We start from the raw sequence: 20,826 nt of genomic DNA on the forward strand, positions 1-20,826 counted from the left end.
AGAAGAAAACCGACGAAGAAGAAGATGGCGCGAAGCTAACAAAGTTGACTTCCATCATGAAGTTGTTTCAGACTGTTTCTACCTCTAACTTGTGTTGTATCCTACATGGTTGGTGTTGTCGGACACTTTAGACTTCGTGGACGCGTTTGAGATGTTTTAAAGACGAGAAACAACGAGAGAAATTACCCAAAGAGCGACATTTAAACCGCTGCTAGCTTGAGGACGATGCCCTCACTGGAGCTGAACGGAGTTGCAGTGAATTTCCCTTTTCCTCCATATGACTGTCAGAAAGACTACATGACCAAAGTGCTGGAATGTCTTCAGAAGGTGAGTTCTGGTAAAAACACGAAGAAATAACTTTAAAAATAACCAACACTTAGAGCCAACTGGGCTGTCTGTAGATGGTTACTAATGTTTCCATGTCAATCAGTTCTAACTAAACAAATGCATGTTTGACTCATTTTAAGTTAGCTTCCAGTTTACAGCAACATTTAGATCAAACCTGGACGAGACTAATCTTAACTAAAAGCAGAATCCTTAAAACTATAAATGTATATAAACTTCTTTTTGTGCCGCTGGTCCAGTTTAAAAACTAAACTGTTCAAACCTGGACTAGATTATTGAGCACATTTATTCTGTTTTTTAAACTCATATTAGGGAAATTTAAGGGAGATAACTTTTAGAAGTGCTGTGATAAATGTTTTATCTGGTCTTTTGTAATTGTGAGGATGTGAATATTGAGTTTCAGGTGATCTGTGGACTCCAGTTACTGGAAGAGATCTGAGTTTATGTATTTAAAAAGTCAGTTCACATAAATAAAATACTAAAACTAATACAATTGTCCTATTCTGGAGTGGTTCCTCTTGATTCTGAATAAATATAAGACATGCAGAAAAATCATGTTAGTGTAGAAAACAAATGTTTATTTTCTCCTTTCCTATTTATTCTAACTAGATTATTATTATTAATTACAAAATGTTACATCGGTTCTCTTTGCACTTTTGTCAGCTTAAATACATATTAAAATTCATACTCTTTGTACTGAGTTGAATTGTTTTGAACTGGATCCTGACGTCGTGAACTGGTATCAAAATGTCAGATATTAGAAATCTATCAGTCTTGTTAATTATCAATAACTTCTGATGTCTTAGTGTTTCTGTTTCTCACAGTTTCTATTTTGGAGTCAGTAGGAGGCGTTTAGCTTTTCGTTTTGTGACTTAACTAAACAAGTTTTGTTATATTTTTTGCTAAAAGTGTGAGATTTAAGAAATATTTTTTCAAAATGGCATAAGTTGAGAGAAACATTTCCCTCCTTGTGTTTTGATATATTTGACAAACAAGAGAATTCTGCTGTTGGAGATTATTGGGCGTGAACGTGGTTTGTCTGATTCCTGTTTGCTCCAGAGGCAGAATGGGGTTCTGGAGAGTCCAACGGGAACCGGTAAAACTCTCTGTCTGCTGTGCGCCACGCTGGCATGGAGGGAGCACTTCAGGGACACCATCTCTGCTCGAAAGATCGCCGACCGGCTGAAAGGGGAGGAGATGTTTCCAAATGCGCCCCTCGCCTCCTGGGGGACGACGGCGACTGACGGTGACAAACCAAGTGTGTGCTTTAGTTTAATTATTTCTCCTTCACCAGAACAAGCGAGAAAATTAGTGGAGAAAAACATCTGACCGCTCTAAATTCACCTGCTTTTGTCATTTCTGCTGCTGATCTGTTAATTGTCTTGCAGTGTACTACACTGATGTTCCCAAGATCATCTACGCTTCCAGGACGCACTCTCAGCTCACACAGGTTATTAGTGAGTTAAAGAACACTTCATACAGGTAAACTGTCTTCTTAAATAAAAGATATATTGTGACAGGGTTGCTACTTAAACTATAAAAATGTAAAAAAATAAATAAAAATACAGCAAGGATTTAACACGCCAGAACATTGTAAAGCTTAATTTTGTTCTCATTGGAATTTAAAACTTTATGGGCTGCTTTTAGAAAGCATTTAACATTTTACATTGTCTTATTTTAGTACAAAAACTGAACAAAATTAAAGTAGAAGACATAAAAAAACATGTTTTTCCTACCTTTTTCTGTAGGAATTAAGAGGATAAATATCAGGTGCTTCCTGTTAAATAAAAAGATAACTGATCATCTGTCTGTAAGCAACGCAAACATTGTCAGAACATCCTTGTGTCTGTGTTGGATCAGGCCGAAGGTGTGTGTGTTGGGCTCCAGAGAGCAGCTCTGTATAAACCAGGAAGTCATGCGTCAGGAGAGCAACCACGTCAAGGTACGTTCAGCTTCTAAATGCTGACTCAGACACACGACTAGAAACTACGTAACTCCACCAAGACTGAATTTAACAGTTCTCATAGCCTCCAGGTTTACTCTGTTGTTGTTTTGTTGTTTACCTCTTTACTGCATAACCAGTTTGCTGTGGAAACACTTAACTTCAAAAATAAACTGAGACGGTTTGCAAATTTTTACTTAAAATCAAACTAAATTGGTTCTTCTGACTCAGAATTTGGGTTAAAATTCACACGGAGCTGACGTGAATGTGCAAATCACACAGTGTTTGATTATGTCTCAATGTGTTTGCAATTTATTCTCATTTTATTTGCATTTGTTGCGCTCCTAAGACACCCGCAAAGTCAGATTTTCTGTTCAGTGCCCTGAGATGACTTTGGTTGTAACTTGGCGCTATATAAATAAACTGAATTTTCTAATTTTTCCTCTCTGTTCGTTTGATTTTGTTCTATCGGCCATGAAACCCTCGTAAAGTCGTCTCACGTTTTTCACCTTCTGCCTAACAGAAGCTAAACGGACTCCAGACACTTGTGACGTGCCTGCGATTGTTTTTTGAGAGATTTGTGTTGTGATTTGTTCGAACCATTCATGGAATGTTTCAAAACATTTTGTTTACTCTCAAAAATGCGTTCCTGGTTTGTCACCAGCAGTTCCTGCTCTGTGAGATTCAGAGTGTTGCTCAGACTCATTTTGTCTTTTGTTCGGGTATAAAAGTGACAGAAGCTCTTCGTTACCTCCATGTTTTCCAGGTCCACATGTGCAGAGCTAAAATTTCCACCAGGTCGTGTCCCTACTACAACAACGTTGAAGGTAAACTGGTCCACTTCCAGTTTATATCTTAAACCGAACGCTGAAAAATCAAACAGGAAGTGACTTTATTTAGAAGAACAAACAGTTAGAGCAAACACAGCATGCCATCCATCCATTACCTTTACCCGCTTATTTGTTTTTTGAGTCATGGGGGTCACTGGTGCCCATGTCCAGCAGTCACTGTGCCAGGGGAGGGAGACACCCTGGACAAGTCTCCAGTCCATCACAGGGACACATAGAGACAACGAGACATACTCTCTCTCATCTAGGGACAATTTAGAGTTACCAGTCAGTCTAACATGCATGTTTTTGGTCTGTGGGAGGAAACTGGAGTACCTGGAGAAAACACACACATGCACAGAGAGAACATGCAAACTCCACCCAGAAAGGCCCCCGGACCGGGGTTTGAACCAGGGACCTGCTCGCTGAGAGGCAGCAGCTCTACCAACTGTGCCGCCCACACACGGCATGCCAGTTTAAAAAAATTAACCATCCTTTTTTATTTTTCTTTGCGTTGTCAAAACTGTTTGTGTTCATTTATTAAAACAGGTCAATGGAGCGTTTCTTTATAGTCAAGTCAAATTAATTTATAAAGCACATTTAAAAACAGCAGCTGTTACCAAAGTGATGAACAATAAAAATTAATGGCAGTAATTAAAGAAAAACAAAATATGATTACATTTGAAGCCATCCGTGCCATCAAGACATTTTAACAGAGGATGAATGGAGCAGGAACTACTGGGTTTAAGGGCATATAAATCTGACAATCATCAGCATAACAATGAAACAAAGACCATGTTTCCTCAGGATAGACCCCCAAAGGGAGCAGACACAGTGAAAATAGAAGTGGTCCGAGAATCGAGCCCTGCGGAGCCCCGCATGAAAGAGGCACTAAAGAAGATAAAATATTACCAACGTTGACACAAAAGCTCCTGTTTAAACTCTAAGTGACTTCAAACATCTGCTAAGTTCATGTCACAAACCAACGCAGACATGTTCCTGTTTTTAGTATTTTACATCGTTTTATCATGTAGCTGTTTTTGTTCTGTTTTTTTTTCAATACCATTTTCTTCCATTTATTTTTAAATTTCTATGCTTTTTTTATGTTTGTCTACTGCTGTCATCATTCTTTGTCTAAAACAGGTCTCCCAATGAAAGAGTCCTCGGGGCTCAATGAGGCCAACCATTATAAACAAAGGTTAAAGAATGTCCCTCAGTTTTATTTTTCATCTTTCAGAGAGGAGCACTGACAGAGATTTAGTGAATTCTATCCTCGACGTGGAAGATTTGGTGAAATTTGGCATCAAGCAGAGGTGAGACTGAACGTTTTCCTGTTTTCATACCTTTTCTTGCGTTGACGTTAAAATGAGCCACGTCTGGACCGCAGGGCCTGTCCGTACTTCCTCACTCGATCCCTGAAGCAGCAGGCGGACATCATTTTCATGCCGTACAACTACCTGCTGGATCCAAAGGTGAGCCGACCCAGACGTGACTCGTTTTGAAGACATCAACTTTATTTTGAAACAATAAAAAGTTGTTCGGACCTACAGTTATGGTCGGAAGTTCCCATTCAGTTATCATCAGCGTAAAAGTCAGATTATTTTAGGATTTCAATGGTTCATTTGAACCGTTTTATTTTCCCAGAGTGGAATGGTTACATAACGTATCGGCGAACAGTTTGTTGTAAGATGTTAAACCAATAGGAGACGACCAACTGTAACTTTATTTTCCAACGCTTGTTTGCCGTTATAAAGATCATAAAATGAGTTTATGGACACAAAAACTGAAGATGTGTTTGGTTAATGTAGTGGTGAAGCTACAGCCAAATAACTGCAAGACAGAAAACAAGACTAAATAATTATTAACAGCTCTTTGACAGTCACTTTACTGGAGCGTAAATTGTGTTTTCTGTCAAAGCGCATTGTGTTCGAGTCAGCTAAAGAACTGGGAACAAATCGTATCTAAAGCCGGTTCTTTACGTAGTTTTGTGTCGACACTACTCGGGTTCATCCCTTGAGCTTCGGCTCCTTCTTTAAGCCTGAATGATTCATCAGTCAGGATCCATTCTGAAAATGTTCTGGACTGTTCTCGTTCCTCAGAGCCGTAGAGCGCACAACATCGAGCTGAACGGAGCGGTGGTCATCTTTGATGAAGCTCACAACGTGGTAAGACCTGATCCCGGACCTTTTGATCCACCTCTGAGTTTATCCATAAACTCTGAGTAAACTGGCCCTGAGAGGGGAAACCTTGAGCCTCAGTGATTCAGAGTTTCTTGACCTTGAGCGAAGAGTGTTTATGCGTTACGTTAGCGCTCCGGTACTCCGGTATTCACCGAGGCGTCCGCAGAGAAAAACCAGAGTCGGACCGTTTCTGAACATCGAGTGCACCAAGACGCTGTTGAACAACTCTGGGTTTACTCTAAACCTAACCTTTTGCCAATAATTTAAACTTACTCCATTACTGAGCTAGTATTTAAAAATCCTTTGTGCAATAACTGCATCCAATAATACAAAGTTTGTTTTCTCAGTCATCCAGGTATATAACAACAAAAAAGGTTGAATCATGTCATCTGGACTTCGTTTTTTTTGTTAAAAAGAAACGTTTCGCCCCTCATCCAAGAGGCTTCGTCAGTCTGAGGCCTAGCCATCTGGTATTACCCAGAAGCCACCCTGACTCTTGTGTTTCAAGCCTGCCTCAGATACCCCTGAAGTCTGGCCCTGAAGTCTGGCCTTTTCACTAATGGTTTCAAAAACACAAACTTTGTGGGCCGTACAAAATCACTGAGGCAGAGCTGTTCAGCTAAACTGCTCAGGGGCCGGACACCCAGCAGCATTTAGTTTGTTTTATGATTTAAAATCTAGTTTTATTTAAAATGAACCGAACCGAGCCAGTTGAACAGCCTTTGTTTGAAGAGTTGCTGCAGCTGCTCAGTTTTCACCACTTTACCAGGTCAGGGGGTCATGTGGTGTGGATCGAAGCTGAAAACATGGCGACGAGTCACCAGACTGACGGAAACAGTCGGGTGACTCGGTTTCTGGGACAAAGTGGACGCTGCGCTTTTCTGTCCTCCGCAGGAGAGGACGTGCGAGGAGTCCACGTCCTTTGACCTGACGCCCTACGACGTGGCTTCGGCCATCTCCGCCGTGGACCGGCTCCTGGTGGAGCAGGCGAAAGAAGTCCACCGCGGCGTCGCCGAAGACTTCAACGTAGAATCCCTCGGCTCTGGTCAGACTTTATTTCAGACGCATTTCAAGAACATCAAGGTTAAATAAAACATAAAATAATGTGAGGAGTGTCTAAATGTCGAGGCAGCTGAATGTCTTGACCACGTTTGAGTGAAATAAAAAATAATTGTATTTTTAGGTATGCTCATTTTATTTCTGTTTCCTTGTTCAGGTTTAAAACTGGACTTAGCCACTGTTGCTAAAATCAAACGTGAGTATTGTTGCAAAAGAGCACGAGTTAGAGTAACTGTGGGGACCTCAGCTCGGCTGTTCTTACCTTCAACAGAGATCCTGCTGGACCTGGAAGCTGCCGTCGATTCCTACGATGTTCCGAGCGACAGAGGCGTCACGAAGCCCGGGATGTAGGTGACGATGTCGGGGACATGGAGGGCGTTTTGTTTCGGCTGCTCACAGCCGCTGCTGCGGCGTGCGTCTCACAGAGCTCCATCAAACTTGTATTTTCTTTTTAAAGAACGTGGCGCGTTGATCAACGTTCTTCAGGAGAAAAAACTGAAGAAAAACCGTCGCTTAAGAAAACTTTAAAAGATGAAGTAAACATCAGATGCTTGGGGGGAAAATGTGGAGAAAGAAGAGTTGGATTAAAACTTTTTCACAGCCGTATTCATCAGACATTACGTCTGTATTTATTTATTTATTTCTTAGGGTGATTATTAAAACTGAACTGTTAAATAGTTTAGTAGTCGTGCACTTTATCAAGTCAGTTCCAAACTTTTCAGCTTCGGACCCACAAAGTATCCGAAATATTACTGAAGTACACAAAATGTACTCATTACCCTAAAATACAGTGATGACAGTTTAACGGTCCTTGACTGAAACCATTTGTTTTACTTTATGGTTTCTATAGTTATTGTAAAGATTTATGGTAAAAATATGCCATTACAAATGTTTTAATACGCCTGTTCTCATACAGTTAATATTATGGTATGTCGCCGTCCATGTGGCTGAAGATTACCATAATTTCCAGACTATAGAGCGCACCCGAATTTAAGCCACGTACATTAAATAAAAAATATAATAATTGTACATATAGAGGCAGTGCTTTATAAACCGCAGGTGTTCACGTTGTAATATGAGATATTTACAAAGTAAGATGTTTTAAACTTTTAATTAAATATGTATCAGTAACGTACACACTGCTGGTTAAAATAAATAAAAAATACATGAACCTACCAGGAAGTTGTTGATCGCCATCTTCATCTTCCTCCTGCTGGAAACTTGTGCTCCGCAGAACAAAAGTTCTGTCATATTGTCATAAAGTTGCTCGCTCTCTTTCATTGATTCGACTGTGACCTGTTCATTAATTTCATTGTTCAGATTTTTTTAACCTTTTATTTATACAGGTGGTCTCACTGAGTCACGAGGTTCCCCCATCCCCCAAGAGAGACGTGTATTGGACAGCTATGTGAGCGCCCGGCTGTGACGAAGCTAAATGTTTTAGCAGCATGAAGCTCGTTAGCTCGTCAAAAAATAAATCCATAAATTAACCGCAGCATCGTATAAGCCGCGGGTTCAAAGCCTGTGGAAAAAGTAGCGTTTTATAGACCGGAAATTACAGTAATCTATGGGGGCCACGGCCACCTTCTGCCACCCCTTGGCTCCACACCAGGTTGTGGATAAGACTGCGTCACTCTGCGCTGCGTCGGTCCAACAAAACAAAAACTCCTTCAGTTTTAACTCCTACCCTCTGGAACATCTTGACCCACAAACATTTAGGTTTACCCACACTTCCTGCTTAAATCCAGTCCAGAAAAACATCTAGAAAACCACAACCGTTATTCAAACCGCTCGGCGACGGGGGACATCGACGCACCGCTCGAATCAGCTGATGAATGCAGATTTTTTTTCTGGTCACGTTTTGAGCGTCAAAGAAACGTTCCAACGCTGCTGCTGAAACCGAACGACAGATTCTTCTTTTGACCGACCCCGGAGCGTTGATCAAACGCCACTTCCTGTCTGTCGATTCAAACGCCACTTCCTGTCTGTCGATTCAAACGCCATTTCCTGTCTGTTTCAGCTTCATCTACGAGCTGCTGGAGAGAGCCCACCTGACGTACCAAACCAAGACGGCGGTGTACGACGCTCTGGAGCAGATCATCCTGCACTTAGCTGGACGTCGGTTTGGTTTTTATTGTTCTTCTTCCGTTTCTTTCTGTTTTTATTTTACGTAACAAACGATGTGCACGCTCTTCATCAGAACCAGGAGTGTTCCTCAGTACGAGCGGACTGCAGAAGCTGGCTGACATTATCCAGGTACTCCACCTGGCGATGTGAAACGAAGGTGCTCCTGGTTGATGTTGAGTCCAGAAGGACGTTTGGGTGAACAGAAGACTTTAAAAGAGGTTCTTCAGTTTCATCTCGCTGCAGTTTCCCTACAGAAGCCTCTCACTTTGACTTTAACTCTGTTTGATTTAGCCAAAATTAAAAAGGTCCAAGTGATGTACGCATCAAAGGCCCAGGATAACTAAACTAGACGCTAAAATAAAAAAAAATAAAAAAACATACAAGATGTTTGGTGTCATCGATGCTCCGATGTGACAATTCTTTAGAAGAAACTTTGATTTTTTAATCCACTAAAGTGTGGTGTCATGTTTTAATTTATTTGTTTATAAAATCCACTTTAAATACAGAAATGTGATCTAGTCGGGGACTGCCTTTTAAAAAGCAGCACCTATTATTATCCACCCAACTAGGTTTCTTCTTGTCTACGTCAACTATGACGCGGCCCAAACTGCAACGTGTACCCCACAAATGTATCAAAACGACCGGCTCGGTGCCGTGACGTGTGCTGTTACTTTTAATGGCGTTTCGAGTTACCATGGCAACGTAATTTGCGAACGGAGATGCTGATTTCTCCGTGTGAAACACGTAACGGAACACTTATCCTGAAACTGCAGCTCTGAGGTCACGTGACCCCGAGTGGAGAGCTCCGTGAAATCAGCTCTGAAAGCCTTCGCACGCTTCCTACCACCACATCTTTTAAGATGCGCTCGTATATTATTTATCGGTACGTAGGAATCTTTGTCGGCTTCCACCAGTCTGTTTGACTTGGCTGGGCGAGTTCTGGTTTGGTCGCGAGGCGCCTCAGAAGGGAGAGCGTCACCATTTCATTCCTACGTTTCTCGTACGTGCAAACTAGTCGCTTTTTGGTGAAATTCGCCGTTTGTCGTTTACGTGAATCGTCCGGGTCCAAAGTTTTTATTTTCGTGTTCGTGGGGGGGGGGGGGGGGGTATGAGGCTTTGGTGGTTGGCACCATTTCCCTTCAAGAAACAGCGTTCCTCCTCTGTCATTCTGCCTCTGGCTTTATAAATAACTGATCACAGAAAAGTGTCTAAAATAGTTTTTTAACTGAAAATAAGACTCTTTGTTTTCTGGATCAGATGTTTACATCTTTTGTTTTGTTGTTTGGTCTAAATCTAAAAGTAAAACTGAGCAGTGCTGTACGAGTCATTATTTTTAGAAACGTTTCTGTGCGTCGGTTTAAGCTGAAGCTGTGTTGCGGCTGATGTCGGGGGCTGTTTGTGTTTTGATGTTTCAGCTGGTGTTCTGTGGAGAACCTCCAGAACCGGAGCGACAGAAGCAGATGGAGTTCAACACGACTCACTTTAAGGTTTGTCTCTCTCTCTCTGCTTATTTCTTTTTTATTTTTATTTGTTTTGTCTCATGATTTAAACTGGCTCGGTCCAGACTTGGTCGATCAAGTTAAATTATAATTCGGTTTGTTTTAAAATACCGTTTGGTTAAAACGTATGTGATGAAACCAGCAGACGGCTTCACGCGTCCTGATGATAAAGAACTCAAACCAGTCCAGAGGGGATGAAACCAGTTGTGCTGCTGCGTCGTTTATGGACCAGACGTTTCAACAAACAGCTGTTTTCATGAACCATTAACGGCTGTAATGAACCTTCGACCTGCGTGAATTAAAATAATTTCATTCTTACACCAGTCGCTTGTTGTTTCCAGGTTCACATCCATCGTGACACCAGCTCTTACAAGAAGAAACCGACCACCGATCTGTGGGCGTCGTCTTCATCCAAGAAACAAGGTGAGGATGACTTGAACTCTCAAAGTTCACCTGAAGGCTCCGTTTCAAAAGTAACATTTCCCCCGAGGAGAGAAGAACCGACCCAGTTCTATTTTTCTGTCGTGTCTAACATGCGGCTCGATTGAAGCTGCTTCGAGTCCATTTTCAGCTGTTTTCTGTTGGCGCTGCAGGAAACATCCTGAGCTACTGGTGCTTCTCTCCGGGCTTCAGCATGCAGGATCTTCTGAATCAGGGCGTCCGCTGCATCGTTCTCACCAGTGGGACCCTCTCACCTCTGTCCTCCTTCACCTCAGAGATGAGGATGTAAGTCGCTGTTGCTCGCAGAAATATTAACCGAAACAAGTTCAGGCCCTCGGCTCAAAGCCACCAGCAAGTCCAGTCTTTGAACTCTTATTTTGACCCTAGGGCAGCAGGAGGGTTAAAGCCACCAGAGGTCATCAGTGTTTTATATAAAAACTCAACTCGGTGCTTTTCTGTTTTGGTCTAAGTTTGTTGTTTTTTTAACGTGAAAACAAGAAAATCTCAGTTCTGTCGTTCTTAAATCAAATTTCTTCGCTTCTTGTGGTGATTTCTGTTCTCTGGTCAGCAGCAGGCGGCACAGCAACTTTTAAACAACAATCTGTAGCACGTGCCGGGACGAGAACAGATCCTGGGTAATGCTTGACCTTTATTTGTGACCTTGACCTTGAAGCTGGAGCGTATGCGACACGGCGTCGCGTGGTGGTACAAATTTGTTTGGAGTTTTGTTAAATTATCTTTAGTGGATCGTGGGTTATAGCCCAGGAAATAAAGACCTTGTTTTAAGGTTGACCTTGATTTGTGACCTTGACTTCAGAGCCGGGTTTATGAAAAGTGTGCACGACACTCCGTCTGGAAACGAGGCACATGAAGTTTCAATTAACCAGCTTGAGTAGATGTGAAGCTATGATCCAGACAAGCTTGTCTAACGTTTGACCTTTATTTGTGACCTTGATTGACCTTTAGACGCCATCAGAAACTTCGTCCGTCTCACTTGTTTAACTTCGTAATGGGCCGCGTCTTCAAACGACTGTGGGATGTTTTTTCTTCAGAAAATTCCCCGTGCTCCTGGAGAACGGTCACGTGATCGGTCGGGACCAGATCTTCGTGAGCGTCGTTGACCGAGGTCCAGACGGAGTTCATCTGAGTTCAGCGTTCGACCGCAGGTGAAGCTGTTCTCCGTCGTGAAGCTCGGTCACCGCTGACGTCACAAACGTTGTTTTCTAAAGATCTAGATGCCACACTGAGCGCAGCAGTTCCATCTAAACTAAGTGTTTTTTATTTGAATGGGCAATATTTAAAGTATAATTATAAGTGTTTGTTGCTTTTCTTCAGCCTTGGTTTGATGAATGAAGTTTGGTGCTGGAACTGGAAAAATGAAACATGTTTACAGGAAAACAAACTGCATTAATGTTGTTTGTTCGAGCAGGAAGCGTTACGTTAAAATAACTTTTTAATTAGTTTGGAGAAGAAAAGTTAAAATTTTATATTTTATACATTTAAGAGCATGTGTTTATTTTAATAACTCCTTTATTCTCACTGTTGTTTGTTTGTTTACTCCTTCGTGTTCTTTTGTTCTTCACTAGTTCCTTTTTGTTTATTCGACTGTTTGTCATCGGAGTTCAGTTATTTGTTTGTTTATTAGTTTGATTAATTTTCATTAATTGTTCATTAGTTTGATCATTTGGTTTCCTTTGACTTTCATTTGTTTTTTTAAGTTGTTTGTTTATTTGTTCGTTAAATTTTGTTTATTAGTCGTTTGTTTGTTACTTTGATCATTTGTTGTTGATTTTTCCATTCTTTCTATTTGTTTACTGATGTGTTTGTTTACTGATGTGTTTGTTTACTGATGTGTTTGTTTGTCTGCAGGTTTATTCCTGAGAACATGGCGTCTTTAGGCAACACTGTTGGTGAGTTAATATTAAATAAACTTGTTTATTTTTGTTTTCTTCCTGGCAGGATTGTTGTTGTTGATAAACGTGCGACGCCTCAAAGAAAGATTTATTTTTTAAATATTGTAAAATGTTGCGGCTGTTTGAGAATATTTCTGTTGTGTTAATGCTGTTTCTTGTTGTTTGTTTCTTTTTCATTATTTTCTAAATTTTTGGGATTTCTGAGTTTTTTTAATCAAATTAATTTCTTCACCTGTTTAAGTTAATTTAGAGCCTTTTATTAAACCCGTTATTCAGATTTTAACTAAATATTTATCTTTTCTTTTGTTCATGTTTATTTCAAAAGTTTCCAAAAACAAGTTATAAATGTTTAGAAGTTAAATTTATAGTTTATTTTTATGGATGTTTGTTTAGTTTGTGGAAGCTGACAGATGTTTGATCTGAACTTCTGTCTTATTTATTTATTTATTTATTTATTTATTTACTCACTCCTCAGCCGACCTGAGCCGTGTGGTTTATTTGTTTGTTTATTTGTTTGTATCTCCTCAGCCAACCTGAGCCGTTTGGTTTGTTTATTTTTGTTTGTTTGTTTTCTCCTCAGCCAACCTGAGTCATGTTGTTTATTTATTTGTTTGTTTGTTTTCTCCTCAGCCAACCTGAGCCGTGTGGTTTGTTTATTTTTGTTTGTTTGTTTGTTTGTTTCTCCTCAGCCAACCTGAGCTGTGTGGTTTGTTTGTTTGTTTATTTGTTTGTTTGTTTGTTTCTCCTCAGCCAACCTGAGTCACGTGGTTTGTTTGTTTGTTTATTTGTTTGTTTCTCCTCAGCCAACCTGAGCTGTGTGGTTTGTTTGTTTATTTGTTTGTTTCTCCTCAGCCAACCTGAGCCGTGTGGTTTGTTTGTTTGTTTGTTTATTTGTTTGTTTCTCCTCAGCCAACCTGAGTCACGTGGTTTGTTTGTTTGTTTGTTTCTCCTCAGCCAACCTGAGCCGTGTGGTTTGTTTGTTTGTTTGTTTGTTTATTTGTTTGTTTCTCCTCAGCCAACCTGAGCCATGTGGTTTGTTTATTTGTTTATTTGTTGTTTTCTCCTCAGCCAACCTGAGTCACGTGGTTTGTTTGTTTGTTTATTTGTTTGTTTGTTTGTTTCTCCTCAGCCAACCTGAGTCACGTGGTTTGTTTGTTTGTTTGTTTCTCCTCAGCCAACCTGAGCTGTGTGGTTTGTTTATTTGTTTATTTGTTTGTTTCTCCTCAGCCAACCTGAGTCACGTGGTTTGTTTGTTTGTTTGTTTGTTGTTTCTCCTCAGCCAACCTGAGCCGTGTGGTTCCTCACGGCCTCCTGGTGTTTTTTCCTTCCTTCCCTTTGATGGAGAAGACTCTGGAGTTCTGGAGAGTGAGTCGATCTTCACGTTGGACTTTGAACTTTATGAAATTAATGATCTCGTGTTTCTGAATGTTTGAAAATTAAGAACAAATGTTGTTGTTTGTTTTTCTCTCCAGGCCAACGGTCACGCCAATCGCATTGAGAACATAAAGCCCATGTTTGTGGAACCCAAAGGGAAGGGAAGCTTTAACGAGGTTTAATTTTAACTTGTACGATTTATCTCAAATTAAAGTTAGATGGAACGATGGCGCGCCACTAAAAGTAATTTAATTTTGTTAAATAAGAAAATCAGCTGGGAAACATTTTGACTTTGAAGAAAGTCATAAAAATTCTCACTCATTATTCTGGTATTTCACAAATAAATAAAATGTTATTAATCTTCACTGAACAAAAACAAGAAAAGTTTCGTCTGATTTCACGTCAGTGAAAAAAGTGCACGTGTCTTTTTAAACAGTTGGTGTATGTAAACTTCTGGTTTCAACTGTAATTTAAACAGATGATTAAAACACTTCTTTGTTTTCCCACTCTTTATATACGTTCTGTGTTCATTCATTTTTATTTTAATCATTTTTTAAAGGCCAGTTTGTTTCGTTTTATCTCTGCGGTTCTGATCCTGTTTCTGCGCTCGTCCTCAGGTCATGGACGGTTTTTACAGTAAAGTTACCGACCCGACGTCGAAAGGAGGGAGCTTCTTCGCCGTGTGTCGAGGGAAGGTGAGGCTTCGCTGTGTGTGTGTGTGTGTGTGTGTGTGTCTCAGATCTTCATCGTCACACGTGAACTTCTGAACGCACGAGTCGAACGACTGCGTGAAGAGAAACGCTTCATTTTAAATGTGCCGTTTTCAAAGTGCTGGACTCGACTCATTTTAACCTTAAAGTGCGTCGATATGATTAGTAAAGTGGATAAACGCAGCCGTCACCTGGGTCAGAACACGCGTGTGACTTTTTAACAGTTATTAGGAAGCTTCAACGTTTATCAACGTTATAGCAGCTTTTAATAAAACACTTCTGGGGGTTTCTGAATGTCAAAGTGTCCGACTACACTCACTCTGCACACGGAAGCAGCTCAAATCTGATTTATTTATTTATTTTGGTCCATATTCAACCGTTATCTGAGTTATTTGTAACGACAGTCTGAACTAGGGATGTCCTGTTACTATAGTTCTCTCAGAAAAAGTACAAGTACTTGAGTTTTGGTACTTGCTGATACCGAGTACTGATCCAGATTATTTAGTGAGTTACTTCTTTAACCAGAAAGGTCCATGCTCAATAATCCAGGTATACAATCCAACAATTTTCAGTCAGGTCATCTGGACAGCTTCTTTTTTTGTGCTGAAACATTTCAACTTCCATCCAGAAGGCTTCATCAGTCGAGAAAACACACACCACAAAACTGATTCTTCCCCCAAACAGCTTACTCCAAAGTGGAACAAACCAGTTCTGCTTGTGATAAGATGGTGTCTTTGGAACGCCCCCTCCTCTTTACTTCTTTAACGTTACACAATGACTTTAGAAACATTTATTTTATTAAGACAACAGCAAACAGTCTGCTGTCCTAATATTAGAGCCCGACTGATATATCAGTAGCGCCGATATTTTTAGGCTGATATCGGCGTTTGGGGACATTTCGGTATCCGTGATAATTGGTTTGTTAGATGCTACTATGACCACTGGGAACCAGCCGTGTCCTTACTGACAAAAGGTGTAATTGTACGATGTATCCAGCAGAGGGCACAAGCAGACTACTTTCAAGTCATTGACGTTCACTTAAGTTTCACTTTCAGCACAGTCAAAGCAGCGAGCAATACTGTATTGTGTATTTAGCTGAATAGAGCCTGGTGAGTTTATTTGAACTGATCTGTAAAACAAATCAACAATAATAAATTCTCTTCAATCCTCCAACCTGCTTGTCATCAACTACGTGCCTCTCAAGTTAGCAAGCTAACGTTTAGATAACCTAGCATAGGCTGTTGCCTGTAAAACTTTATCCAGAACAATAAATTTTAACGTAGCAATAAATATATATCAGTGTTAGTAACGATATCTTTGTCGTCCTCAATGAAATGTATTATTTCTCTGAAATCTTCTCTGCAAAGAAAACTAAACTCTGCTGCGATCAATAATAATTAGACCTTCACCGTACGTGGCTGTTGAAACAACGAACATGAAAGTGCTTCTTTGTTTAATTTATATTTTTGTAACACACTTGATAACTTTATGGTGAATAGTGGAGGATATAAAATATAAACGCACGTTGGGAACACTGTTTCAAGACTGTTTCAAGACTGTTTCAAGACTGTTTCAAGACTGTTTCAAGACTGTTTCAAGACTGTTTCAAGCTGTTTCAAGACTGTTTCAAGACTGTTTCAAGCTGTTTCAAGACTGTTTCAAGCTGTTTCAAGACTGTTTCAACACTGTTTCAACACTGTTTCAAGACTGTTTCAAGCTGTTTCAACACTGTTTCAAGCTGTTTCAACACTGTTTCAACACTGTTTCAACACTTTCAAGACTGTTTCAAGACTGTTTCAAGATTGTTTCAAGACTATTTCAAGACTGTTTCAAGACTGTTTCAAGACTGTTTGTTTCAAGACTGTTTCAAGACTGTTTGTTTCAAGACTGTTTCAAGACTGGTTCAAGACTTTTTCAAGACTTTTTCAAGACTTTTTCAAGACTGTTTCAAGACTGTTTCAAGACTGTTTCAAGCCTGTTTCAAGACTGTTTCAAGCTGTTTCAAGACTGTTTCAAGCTGTTTCAAGACTGTTTCAACACTGTTTCAAGACTGTTTCAAGACTGTTTCAAGATTGTTTCAAGACTTCAAGAGTTAAAACGGTTTAAATTTTGCTGTGAACTTTTCGTTCAACCTTTATTTCTACAGTTTAGTCTCACTGAGCCTCGAGGACTCGTTTACAAGAGAGACCTGATTTTAACAAAGAACACAGAGGAGGTCCAGACAACTGTGTTCTTTGTTTAAAACAGGACTTACTTAGATTCTTGCGGGCGGACAAAGCCACAACGTTTCAGCTTCGGTATCGGCGATAGCCAAAATTTCCATATTGGTTGGAGCTCTAGTTTATATCACCCGAGTTTATCTTGAAATGTCCCTAAATTATGGACGTTTTGTAGTTTTTGTCGTCATTTACAAAGTGGAAGAGGAAATGACATCACCAAGCATAAAAGTGTTGTCGGTCCAAAGTACCGGGGTGTTTTTATGAGTACGAGAGGTTGAGGCTGACACCGGGCAGATTATCCAGACCTGTTCCTGTTTTTAGTATTTTACATCGCTTCATAATGTAGCGGTGTTTGTTTTATATAATTTCTTTTATTTTTCATTTTATTTGCTTTTATGATTGTTTGTTGTTGTCTGCACATCATTTATGGTTTTTGTTTAAACCAGGTCTCTCTTGTAAATGAGTCCTCGAGGCTCAGCGAGACTAACCTGCAGAAACAAAGGTTGAATGTTTGACGTCGGTCTCAACAGTCGGGTCTCGTTTCCTCTGACTGCGAGGATCAAGCGTCTGATGATGTCGGTGCCAACGTGCAGCTTAAACCTCAGAGCTCCACTCGTCTTCAGCTGCTGAACATTTTCCAGTTATGTCTTTTTATTTTTGTCATGTTGTTTCACGTTTAGTTCATCAGCTCCAGAAGTGTAATTTACACCCGAGCAGGCAGGAAGAGGATGAATTAAACGCTGGACCAAACAACCACGTCGGACAATAACGGCGTCGGTTCTGGTCACACAACAGCTTCAGGACCGAGCCACGCGCTAACGTGTAGCGTCCATCAGGTCTGAGCGTTAGGAGATCAAGAATTGGTGAAAATCTGGTGGGGTAGTAGCTGAGAGTAATACACAGCACAAACTCTGAAGGCTAAAACTTTGCCATTACCTAGTGGAGTCAACTTTGTTAGCAAAATATCTCATGAACTCTGTGGCTTTTAATGAAACTTTCAGGAAATGACAGTTGGAACGTGAACCTACAGCTGATTAACTTTTGATGCCTGCCCAGTTCAAGATGGCCGCCACAGCCATCTGATCTTAGGAACAGAAAGTGAGTCATTTTTATAAACACTGAGCTGAAGACAGATGTGGTAGTAGCTGAGGGTCATCCTCAACACGTACTCTGAGCCAACAGATCGCTCTGTTTTCGAGGTTCGACCTAAACGTCCAGATTAGAAAACTACAGTGAACAGCGGCGGGCGACAAGCATTCCTCGAGTTGTAGCGGTCCGGTGATCGACGCAGCCGATGCCTTCGGTGAAGAACGTCCGGATCCGTCTGCTCGTCACGTCAGCATCATTTTAATCCATACTCGGTTCTGTCTCGTCTCGTCAGGCCAGCGAGGGTTTGGATTTCGCCGACACCTTCGGTCGAGGCGTCATCATCACCGGCCTTCCATTTCCTCCCAAACTGGACCCCCGAGTCGTCCTGAAGATGCAGTTCTTGGATGAAATGTGCCGAAGGAAAGCTCCTGGGATGAAGGTGAGTGGGAGCAGTTTTATTTTAACTGATGATGCTCGGCTGCTTCCATCAACGACAGCTGTTTGTGTTTCTTCCTCTCAGTTTCTGTCGGGGCAGGAGTGGTACCGGCAGCAGGCGTTCAGAGCCGTGAACCAGGCCATCGGCAGAGTGATCCGCCACAAGGAGGACTACGGAGCCATCTTCCTGTGTGATCAGAGGTGGGACACGTCTAACGCAGCATCACCGGGGGTTTTACCGACGCGTCTTCCTGTGTCCTGAGCTTTTCCAGTTCCAGTTTTTTCCAGAGGAAACTGCCAATCATGTGAGGAAACTTTGCTTAAAAATAGTTTCCTAAAATGATTGGGGTGGCTGAAGATTGCTCTGTGGGGGCCAGGGCCACCACTGGCCACTCCCTGGCTCCACCTCTGCACCTGGTGATGGATAAAACGTCTCCCTCCTCTGCAGGATCCGTCACTCTGCGCCGCCTCGGACGACAAAACAAAAACCACCTCCGTTGTTCTGCGGTGCAACTCCTCCCCACTGGAACTCAGCGTTTCCTGTTCAGTTTCAGTTTGACTTCCTGCTGCGGCTGATGTTCTGTCAGCCGTCTGGATGTTGGACTGCTTCTGTCCAACATCATGACCCAGTAATGTTTGTCAGTTTAAATGAGTGTTCAGCTTTAACTCAAAGCTGATCGTCGTTTTTTCTCCACAGATTTAAAAGCTCTGACGCTCGGGCGAACCTCCCGTCCTGGGTCAGGCCTTACGTGCGCCTGTACGACGGCTTTGGGAACGTGGTTCGTGACGTCTCGCAGTTCTTCAGGGTCGCTCAGAAAATAGTAAGTTTTCATCGTTCTTCTCGCAGCTTACTGCTCATTTCAGATAAAACAGTTTGTTTTTGAACGCTCCAGAGGCCCGTGGCCGTAAAGACGCCAGCAGCCGAAGCCTCTGCAGCCGAAGCCTCTGCAGCCGAGTGTTTAGCTGAAGCCTCCAGCTTCTCCTCCTGCTCCTCCTCTGGAAGCTGCTACGCCCAGAAGGCCACAGTCCTGGACGTTCACCTTCCGAGCCTGAAGAGGAGACGAGTCGGTCAGTGTGGGAGGAAAGAGACCGTTCACAAGTTGTGATTTCTCTTCATGCTGCTCATTTTCTTACTGATGTCCACCCGAGTGTCAGGCTGGTGGCTTTTAAGAATAATAATAATAAAACAACAACTTAGATAAATGGCTCCATTCAGCGCCGAAAGTCTGCAAAATAAGTCTCAGTTTGACGGATGTGAAGTCGGTAAAATAAGCGTCTGATTTAAATGAAGTCGGAGAACGGTGGAAGCAGAGCTGCTGTAAGGGAAAAGGAACGTTCTGAATGGAAATGGCGACTAAGAGCGGTGGAGGTGAGAGTCGACAGGAGAGCTTTAAAGTTGGAGCTCATATCGTCCTCGGATGAACTGTGCTGAGATGTTCAAAAGAATTTCTGTAAATCATCAACAAATTTAGTTGACGAGGAATATTTGCTGTTTCTAACAATTTTTACAAAAACCCTGATGAACCTGGAGTCACACGAACCCCCAAACGATCATTTAATATTGAAAACCTCATGTTTTAACAGCCATGACTCTGTGATGATGTTGGAGAACTGTGGTCAACGTTTCTGGATGTTTTTAACTCCTGCCCATGAACCATGTGTTTAGAACGTTAGAAACGTAAAGTTGAACCTGTGTGAAATAAGACGAACCAGACTGATCGTGTTAAAGATGTGGAAACAGCGGTTCTGTCCTGTAAGGTCCAACTCTGACCCGTTTAAACTCTGACTGGTGGTTCTGCTGTGAAGTCTGAGCTGGAGGTCCCAACGGGACTTCAACTAATTCACATCGTCGTCGAGTTCTTGCGTGTTTTTTTGCATATTTATCTAAAACTGTAGCAGCCGAATAACAAACGTTCATGTGAAGTCTAAACCAGCGTCCCGCCTTCACCTCTTTGTGTTTAGATGAAAACGGTGGCGCCAGCGGGATCGCTAAAATCTGTATCGACTACGAGTCCGAGGTTCAGGTGAGTCGGAGGAAACCGGCCAACCTGCTGGATGCTCTGGATAGAGGTGACCGTTGCCATGGAGACCATGCTGCCGGAGACGACCAGGTGGGTTTTTATTCAGGACTCCTGATAAATCAAACAACCAAGGAGTGAATTCAGATTCAGACTTTATTCATCCCAGAGAGCCGGTTCAGTTTGTGAGCCCCCAGATTCACACACACGATCACATAAATGAACGTGCACAACAACAAACTCACTGAGATTCGAGTCGGGATCGAGTGAAGCTGCAGGAAAACTTCAGAGCTGCCATCAAGGTTCAGCAGCCAAATGAAAGAATTAAGAAAGGAGACAGTCTGTCTTTCTGTGTAGTGCCATGAAGAAGAGGCCTAAAGACATCGTTATGAATCCAGAGGACAGGGCGTGGTCAGAGGACAGGGTGTGGTCAGATGACAAGGCGTGGTCAGAGGACAGGGCGTGATCAGAGGACAAGGTGTAGTCAGGACAGGGCGTGGTCAGAGGTCAGGGCGTGGTCAGATGACAGGGCATGGTCAGAGGACAAGGCGTGGTCAGAAGACAAGGTGTAGTCAGGACAGGGCGTGGTCAGAAGACAGGGCGTGGTCAGAGGACAGGGCGTGGTCAGAAGACAGGGTGTGGTCAGAG

At 41.8% G+C, this 20,826-nt stretch overlaps 1 protein-coding gene across 1 annotated transcript in view; it reads left to right on the top strand.

Annotated features, from left to right (window-relative positions):
- Positions 1 to 225: 225 nt before the first annotated feature.
- Positions 226 to 20,826, top strand: part of rtel1 (regulator of telomere elongation helicase 1) — a 25,140-nt gene continuing 4,539 nt past the window's right edge. Inside the window, exons 1-26 of the mRNA XM_037684561.1 lie at positions 226 to 327; positions 1,405 to 1,603; positions 1,734 to 1,827; positions 2,206 to 2,287; positions 3,054 to 3,114; positions 4,352 to 4,427; positions 4,502 to 4,586; positions 5,214 to 5,279; positions 6,189 to 6,339; positions 6,511 to 6,549; positions 6,625 to 6,700; positions 8,374 to 8,471; positions 8,554 to 8,609; positions 9,896 to 9,967; positions 10,321 to 10,402; positions 10,573 to 10,705; positions 11,473 to 11,586; positions 12,290 to 12,330; positions 13,613 to 13,698; positions 13,806 to 13,883; positions 14,325 to 14,402; positions 18,018 to 18,164; positions 18,246 to 18,361; positions 18,858 to 18,981; positions 19,054 to 19,228; positions 20,123 to 20,271. Of these exons, the coding sequence (XP_037540489.1) occupies positions 226 to 327; positions 1,405 to 1,603; positions 1,734 to 1,827; positions 2,206 to 2,287; positions 3,054 to 3,114; positions 4,352 to 4,427; positions 4,502 to 4,586; positions 5,214 to 5,279; positions 6,189 to 6,339; positions 6,511 to 6,549; positions 6,625 to 6,700; positions 8,374 to 8,471; positions 8,554 to 8,609; positions 9,896 to 9,967; positions 10,321 to 10,402; positions 10,573 to 10,705; positions 11,473 to 11,586; positions 12,290 to 12,330; positions 13,613 to 13,698; positions 13,806 to 13,883; positions 14,325 to 14,402; positions 18,018 to 18,164; positions 18,246 to 18,361; positions 18,858 to 18,981; positions 19,054 to 19,228; positions 20,123 to 20,271 (2,580 nt within the window). The remainder of the gene's footprint in view (positions 328 to 1,404; positions 1,604 to 1,733; positions 1,828 to 2,205; positions 2,288 to 3,053; positions 3,115 to 4,351; positions 4,428 to 4,501; positions 4,587 to 5,213; positions 5,280 to 6,188; positions 6,340 to 6,510; positions 6,550 to 6,624; positions 6,701 to 8,373; positions 8,472 to 8,553; positions 8,610 to 9,895; positions 9,968 to 10,320; positions 10,403 to 10,572; positions 10,706 to 11,472; positions 11,587 to 12,289; positions 12,331 to 13,612; positions 13,699 to 13,805; positions 13,884 to 14,324; positions 14,403 to 18,017; positions 18,165 to 18,245; positions 18,362 to 18,857; positions 18,982 to 19,053; positions 19,229 to 20,122; positions 20,272 to 20,826) is intronic.

Source organism: Nematolebias whitei, chromosome 11, assembly GCF_014905685.2.
Source record: "Nematolebias whitei isolate Nwh7 chromosome 11, NemWhi1, whole genome shotgun sequence".
Lineage (NCBI taxonomy): Eukaryota > Metazoa > Chordata > Actinopteri > Cyprinodontiformes > Rivulidae > Nematolebias > Nematolebias whitei.